This window comes from Olea europaea, chromosome 11 (assembly GCF_002742605.1).
Source record: "Olea europaea var. sylvestris chromosome 11, O_europaea_v1, whole genome shotgun sequence".
NCBI lineage: Eukaryota > Viridiplantae > Streptophyta > Magnoliopsida > Lamiales > Oleaceae > Olea > Olea europaea.
The window spans coordinates 3,750,142-3,758,012 of NC_036247.1; the positions used below are offsets into that span (position 1 = coordinate 3,750,142).

At 37.2% G+C, this 7,871-nt stretch overlaps 1 protein-coding gene across 1 annotated transcript; it reads right to left on the reverse strand.

The window, feature by feature from the left end:
• Positions 1-559: 559 nt before the first annotated feature.
• On the reverse strand, positions 560-4,312 carry LOC111404847 (flavanone 3-dioxygenase 3). The gene is made up of 3 exons (XM_023033585.1): positions 4,076-4,312; positions 1,861-2,108; positions 560-1,374 (listed from the first exon to the last, which is right to left on the reverse strand). Exons 1-3 carry the CDS (start codon positions 4,310-4,312, stop codon positions 795-797), a joined length of 1,065 nt encoding a protein of 354 aa, XP_022889353.1. The 3' UTR covers positions 560-794.
• Between the last annotated feature and the right edge of the window lie 3,559 nt (positions 4,313-7,871).

Below are 7,871 nucleotides of genomic sequence, written 5' to 3' on the forward strand. Positions count from 1 at the left end.
CACAAGAGATCCTCCTTCACAGTGATTGCTCCATACCAAATATTTGGCCGCAGGTTCCCACCAGGAATCGAACTTTCCACCCTACTGCTGAAAACAAGATAATATTGATTGATCCACCAGTTGAGCTGTGCCCCGGAGGGCTAATTTTAAGGTTTGTTTGATACATTTTGGGTTGTTGAAGAAACACGCTTCAACATATGATCAATTTGTCTAATTAATTATTATTATTATAATATTGCTCTTCTCATCTCATCTCATCTCATCTCATCTAGTAGTTTAATTGTTATTGAAGATTTACATTTATTTATTTCTTTAAATTTAATTTTTATTAGGAATCATCACGGGTGACTTTTTTCTATCTTACCACTTGACAATAGCAAATTTTTCTATAGCGTTTCTTAAATAAATTAAAAGAAGTAAATTTGTAATGTGACAGAACATGCTTGGAGAAATCAAATTCCTTCAAATAGTCAACGATGATTTAAAAACACATTGAAAAACCGCGATATATATTTCCAAAACAAAATACACGCGCTATATTTTAAACCACAACAAGAACCTAAAGAGAAACTACAGCATGTAACAGTAGGCTTATTCTGCATGCAGCACTCACCGGTACAAGATAAGATTTTAACTTCTGTTACTTTCTATTTTTCAGTACTGTATGGTCTGCTTTACCGAACTAGCCAACGTTATTATATTAGGAGAAGATGAAAGAAAGGGAAAAAGAAGATGAAAGACAGCAGAAAACAAGAACGCCTACTTGTGAACGCTTTCTTCTTTGCTGAAGAAATCTACTTCTGAATCTTGACTGTCTTGAGAAAACTCTTTTCTTCTTCAAGATTATTCTTGGAAATGAAATCCAAGAAGTCATTGAAACTGCTTTCTTTATATCCCTTTGGGTGCTCTTCATCCACAAGCTCTTTTGCAGACTCCATTTTCACATCCATCCCCAAACTATGTAAACTAGAAATGGATATTCTTGCCTTTTCATTATTAAGAGTCACCCTGTGTACAACACTTTTATACCTTCCATTACTTAAAACCTCAAGATAATCCCCAACATTTACTTGTAGGGCACTACGAACTAACGGAATTAACCTCCATGATCCGTCGCCTAAGTCACGTATTTCGAGACCATCGGCTGAGTTTTGGAGGACAATTGTTATGCAGGTGTAATCGGTATGCGGTGGAAGGCCTAATGCAAGTTCTGGTTGTGAGCATCTTGGATAGCAGTTGACAAACATTACTTGCATTCCATCATCAAGTTTCGTGGTCAAGTATGTTGGACCTAGTCCTAGGCTCTCTGTTATGGCACCCATGATATCTATAGCCATTTTTTGCACTGCCACTGCATAGTCTCCCATTTTCTGTCTGTCATAGTAACATTCAAAAAGTAATTAATAGAACATTAAAACAATATATGTAACAAAAGTAAAATCTTCCTATACTATTGTTTCACCACATAAGCAGGACAAAGCATGTTGTCACGGACTCCCTTTTTATATTAGTCATTTCACAATTATGAAATCAAATTCATTAAAAATGATTATTGTCAACTAGAGAAATATTTGTCGTTGACAATGTAACTCTGGTTTATACTTGTCTTGAATGTTTAGATAGTTGATGATCTAAAAGGGACCCGAGACAATGGATTTGAACTAATGGTTAGATAAAGATTACATCAGATCCAGTGGTTTTAAATAAAAAGTCATTTGGGCAAGTGGCAACTCAAATTCTGGGTCGAAATGCGGCAGGTGATGTCTGGTGGCTTGAATTCTATTTGTCTGAGCAACTCATCTATACACACTATAAAGTATAACGAACCTAGATTTTAATAGTTTATTAAAAACCAATCACCTGTATTCAGGTGGATTGTTGGGCCACAGATGTACCCATTCCTTCAAAGGATGTGCATACTGTTTGAGAAAGACCCTCCAAAATTGGACCTTGTCCAGTCCGTCTTGTATGCTTGTGCCATATCTAACCGGCTCATGCACTTCATTAGACATGAATTTTTCCTTCTCTTTAGTTGGTAAGTCGAAAAAACGAGCGGCGGTAGAAATAGCTCCATCAAGTATTGGCTGGGATATCCCATGATTAATAACCTATACATGCATATTAATGCCATTGAACACATAATCCTGCTTTACGTACAGTTTGGATGATATTTTGAAGAGGTATTTTCAAAAATGTTTAATTTCATGGGTGTCAATTGACCACTTTTTAAATTTAGCACTAAATTTTCTATTATGCCCTTTATGAAAAAAGAAACAATTTATTTATTTTTTCAATTTGTTGCGGATTTCGAGAAGTAGCTTCCATGAGAAGCTACATTAAAATGATGTTCTTGACATTTCAAATATCGTTCTTGATATTTTAAATGTCATTTTCGATATTTGAATCCCGTTTATATTTTAAAAGTACACATGTAAATCACAATATTAAATGTTCTCGACATTTTAAATCTCTAGAATCACATTTCATTCCGAATATGACAATTCTCTACACTTGAAATGTAATTCTTGACGTTTCTATGTTAATGAGAAAAATAACATTAATTGTGATTTGACATGTACACTTTTGAAATAAATATGGCAGGTTATGTGTCAAAAATTTATTGGCCAATAAAATTTTTGCAAAAATGTCAATTTCTTGTTTTTGTGTGGAATCATAAATTGTTCATGGGGGTATTTTGGTTCAAAATATTCCAAAATAGACATTTTTGTAAAGATTTGTAAAAGTGGACATTTCAAGCAATTTCCTCTATTTTGAATGACAGTCTCAACAAAAAAAAGTTGGAGACAGTGAGAAGTTTGGATGATAATTTTCATTTTCCCGCCAAAAATTCACAAATTCGTGAATGGATTTCATCCCAAAATGTACAGAAAGCATAATTCTTGAACATATGAAAAAGGCTAAGTGTACAACACCTCCCTCTAACAAAATGTGGGACCCATGATTATTTTAATCGCGGGCCCCACCCCCAATGTAAGAGAACTGTCATAGTTCCTGTCAAAGCATCTGTACCTATAGCAGCCTTGGGTTGAACTCTAACCTTAAGGGTCCCCCACCGCCCCTACCCTGAAGTATCGTGAGGAAGGTAAATCGCAGGTTATGCCTCTAAGAGTATAGGGTGGAAGGCTGCTTGTACACTTGTACTTACCCAAGAGCCAAATCCATATTTCAGAATTCGAACCCTTGACGCGACAGCCTCAAACAAAGCTAGATTTCTCCACCCTCCCCTTTTATCACTTGGAGATGTGCCCCAGGGGCATACCTATAGCAGCCTTGTGAACATATATGCATGTTTATTCATCATGTGCATTTACAACAAATAATATGTGTACGTCTTTAATAATGGGGCCTATTTAGCGTCCGTTTGGCCCCATTCATTCACATTTTGCATATTCAGTTTCAAAATAAGTGGGCTGGCCGTGTTTGAATAAAGTGTGTATTGATGACCAAAACAAGGGCGATTTTGACTTCTAAATCCACTGTATATGTCCAAAAAAGTTATTGATTTTCAATTTTACCCTTTCATTACGTTTTTCCACACCGCAATTCTTTTAAGTTGGTGTGGGGTAGTAATGTAATTTTGACTTGTATAAGAGGGTAATAGCGTCCACCCTGCTTCCAATGGCAAAGTTGATATTTATCCGTGTCTAATAAAATTGTCCTACATTTACAATTTTTAATGGTTATGTACTTATGTTCATGTAGCAAAATATAGAAAGGCTGAATAATCTCATTAAAAAGCTTTAAAAAAATTTCTATATCTTATGTTCATGTAGCAAAATTGAGATTCAACCAAAGGCTTTAAAAAATTTCTATATCTTTTGGTTTCGCTTGACTCTGGTTTCTCGTACTGCATTGCAATAAATGATAGTAGTTTAGGATAGTTACTAAATGACATTTGCAATTCATTACAAGGGTTCCAAGTAACCCAAATAACTCAATTAAGGGGAGCTAGATTTGAAGGTTCGGGAAAAGAGTTTAAACTTTTAAATTAAGCGGTCATTCAAGATGCAATACGTGTTATTCGTGAAAGTTATAATGAAAATTTTGAACTTACTTGAAAGAAGCCGCTATGTTTACAAGCATTTCCAATGTCTTGTACAACCTTTATTCGACGCGTAGGATCATCACACATCCCTTCCATGTCGATAACTGGGATATCCGCAATCTCCGTGTTGGGACGAGGCCTATCGAAAGGCTGCAGTTTATAGAATTCAGAGGCATGAGAATACCTCTTCTCTTGAGCGGTTTCACCTATAGGAAAAGAGCTTGAACTCTCATTGTTTTTCTTCATTTCAAATGAAATATATGGAATAAATAATGCAAGTTGAGAATGAAACACAGCGGTGGTGTTTTGGGGTATTTATAGTAAGTTCTGAAAGATTGTTTAACAAAAGCAAATTCATAAAAGAGCCAATATTAATCTGCATCAATTTTAACCAAATGGGTGACACGAGCAGAAATAATAACTTATGCAGATAAGCCAAAAATAAACTTTGTTGGATATTGGTTAAATAAATCGAGAATTGAAAATCGATTAAAGTTCGTATCGACTTCGGCCAAATACTCAAAAGCTCGACTCAATCCGTTTAGGCAAAATTGTTTGTCACTTCGCCGCTTCGGGGCGCACAAACGGGGATCGACCTGCATGTATTGAAGGGTATATTTGGCATTTCGAAAACCAATATCGAATGAATGAGAAATTACGAAAAAGGCCTCAACCATTAGTGAATAGACACCTTTTCATAAAGGTGCATTGTTTGGAAAGGGTGCATGGTTTGGCCTCAACCATTTCGTCCACACCCTTTCATGGTCTATAAGTAGGACCCTTTGGGTGTCCTATTCCTTACAGTTTGATATGCAAAAACGTCTCTCATCCTCTCTTCTATCCAAAATCAAAATCATTTCATTTATTTTGATTTTCTTTCATTTCATCCTTGGAGTACATAAGCCTACATTTGGTTCGTTGTACTTGTGTTTTGGAGTGCTACAAACACAAGTGTAGCCGTTGTATCTTGGGAGTCGATTGTCGAAATCCGTAGGCACCGTTGCGGGGCAAATTTGACTTAAGGACAAAGAGTCCAACTCTTGCCTCGACTTTGTCACCATCATTATACTTATTTCGACGTCACTATTCACAAAATTCTTCCAACAAACTTTTCAGTATAGAGACCAGGCCGTTTTGTGTACACGTTGTTACGACGTCGTATATGCATCGATTGGATGCGTTGGAAATCTTGTGCGCCGTTGGAAATTTTGTATACACGTTGTTACGACTTTGAGCCACTTGTATGAATGATAAGAGGTGGGCAGTGGTATAAACTTTGGGCCAAAGGACAGGATGCATCATGCATGCGTACTTTGGTACATGAATATGAAATAATCTGTGTTTCTTTTAGTTAATCTTCTTGAGTCATGTCTGGAAGTTTAGATTCGTTCTCAAATTTGACGTCCCCAGAATCCAGATACATTTTTAACATATCAACACGATCTTTTAACAAATGAAAAGATGTCAAGGTAATCTTGACAACTCGACAAATTATACTTTGAAGTCTCCCTATTTGTTTTTAAGAAGTGATTTGCCCATATTAAAAAAAAAAAATGTATTGAGGACACCTAAAAGGATAGAATGATGCTATTTGCAGTCACTTACTATCACAGTCATCTTATGTAACATACATGTGGTGATTATTGATTTGATATATGATGCAATAAAAAATTACCATATTAATACATTAAATCACAATGTGCCATGTAGGATGTGAGCGACTATGAATAATATTACTCAAAATGATAAGTTCTTAACAATATTGCCCGCCTTTTTTTAATAGCAAAGCTAGACTTACAGAAAAAATGGTACAGAACCTTTAAAGAATACACACATACCAGGATGCGTGGAGTGGCGGATCCAGGAAAAAATTCAACAAGGGCTAATACATATAAAAAAAAAATATTGCACATAAAAATAAATTACTTAAAATTTTTTTTAATGGACATTTGGGTTGAAGGGGACGGGCTAGGCCTATGGGTGGGTGGTCATTTTTTTGCAATATTTTAATACACACGGGGTCCACCGGATGTGAGGGTCTATAATTTTTCTGTGGAAAATAATTCTATATATTCATTTTTTTCCTTTTTTTTAATTAGTTCTCTCCTAACATCCCGTGGTCCGAGAACAATTAGCTTATCCATGTTTTGTCCCTCGTCAGCCAAGAATGAAAACATCGGAAACTCGCATCTCCACCGACCTTTCAGTTGCTTGATTCTTTGATTAAATGTTGTATGTTCCAAGGCACTTTCAGGTATATTTAAAAAAAAAAAAAAAAAAAAAATCTATTGCAACCATTGAACCAACCTCCGCCCAAATTGTTTTCAATCCCCATTTTATGCTTTATCGTGTGAAATAAATAAAACAATATTTGAATGATGAGAAATGATATTGATGCTACCAAAAGATATCACTTGAAAATCTCGAGCTTGATGACTGGGATGGAACACGAACTGCGCCTTCCAGTACTTGAAACAAAGGCAACGAGGTGTGTGCTCGTCGTCCCTCCGATACTTAAGTCAGACAGGGAATTTTATGCGTGAGGCTATAAATTGAGGATAATAATGAAGAACGTACCTTTGGAATGAGCACGGGTTGTGTATTTATACGTGTTAGTGGTTGAGTCCTAGGAGGACTGATTCTGCCACAATCCTTCTCCTCGTAGGAAAAGAGTTGGTGTTTCACCTCGTGTATTCAAATCACCGTTTGAGTCAAAGAAGGAGTCTAAGAAGGTAGGGATTGTGTTCAATGTAGAATTAGTGCTTCCATAGGTCACATATGGAAGTTGACGAGTCAACACATCCACCCCGACTTCAAGTACCCGAGCTGGTTTTGGTGTTTTTAGATGATGATAAGGTCGGGGTTGTAGGATGTGATCGGGGTTCAATACTAACGAGATCTGGAATCATCACTGGCCCCCGTGCATCGAGGTCGTAGAGGCCGTTTCATTCTGGTCTACGAGCGAAGATGTAGAGGCACGAACGTCTTGATGTTTCTCCACGTGTCGAGTGTTGGATGGGATGTCAGTGAACGATCTCAGATGGTCGCCACGTGTAATGTCAAAGCACGACCTTAGATTCTCGCCACGTGTCTTGGTCCAAGGGGTGAGATTGCATGACAGTTGGTATTCCTCAGTCCCCTATAAATATCCCAATTTTCACTCTCATTTTTTCACTTTTAACTCTCAACTCCCAGTAAATCGAGCTCGAGTTTGGGGATTAGTAGGGTTTGTGAACGACTATCCACAGAGGTAAGAGTTCGAGCCCTTAAGTTGTTTTATTTGATTATAGCATAATGTCGAGTAGTGGTAGCACAGGGTCAAGTAGTAGTGACAGTAGTCAGGCTCCTAGGGACTCGAACCATAGTGATAGGCCTGAAGATGTAAATACATCCATTATACCTATGGCCATCCCCATTAACTCCCATAGCGACGTCATGACCTATCCCAAGGAACTGACTAAGTATAAAGAACATGTATTTATTAAAATAGCTAGAGAGTTCGGGGTCATGCCAATTTGCGATATTTGAACCTCAGGGCCAACTGAGACCGTGTTAGGAGCTCGAGAGGGGGAGATGACCTTTTTTAGGGATGCTCTTAAGGCCGGGCTTAGGTGGCCTCTTCACCCATTTTTCATTCATTTTTTGACCTCATACTACCTGTGTCCGGGTCAACTAGCCCCGAACGGTTGGAGGTTATTAGTGTATTTCTTCATACTATGTAGATGTCTCGAGGTTGAGCCTAGGGTCGACCTACTTCGAATGGTGTTTGATATGAAGTTTTCCCCGGGGTATAACTGTTTTGTTT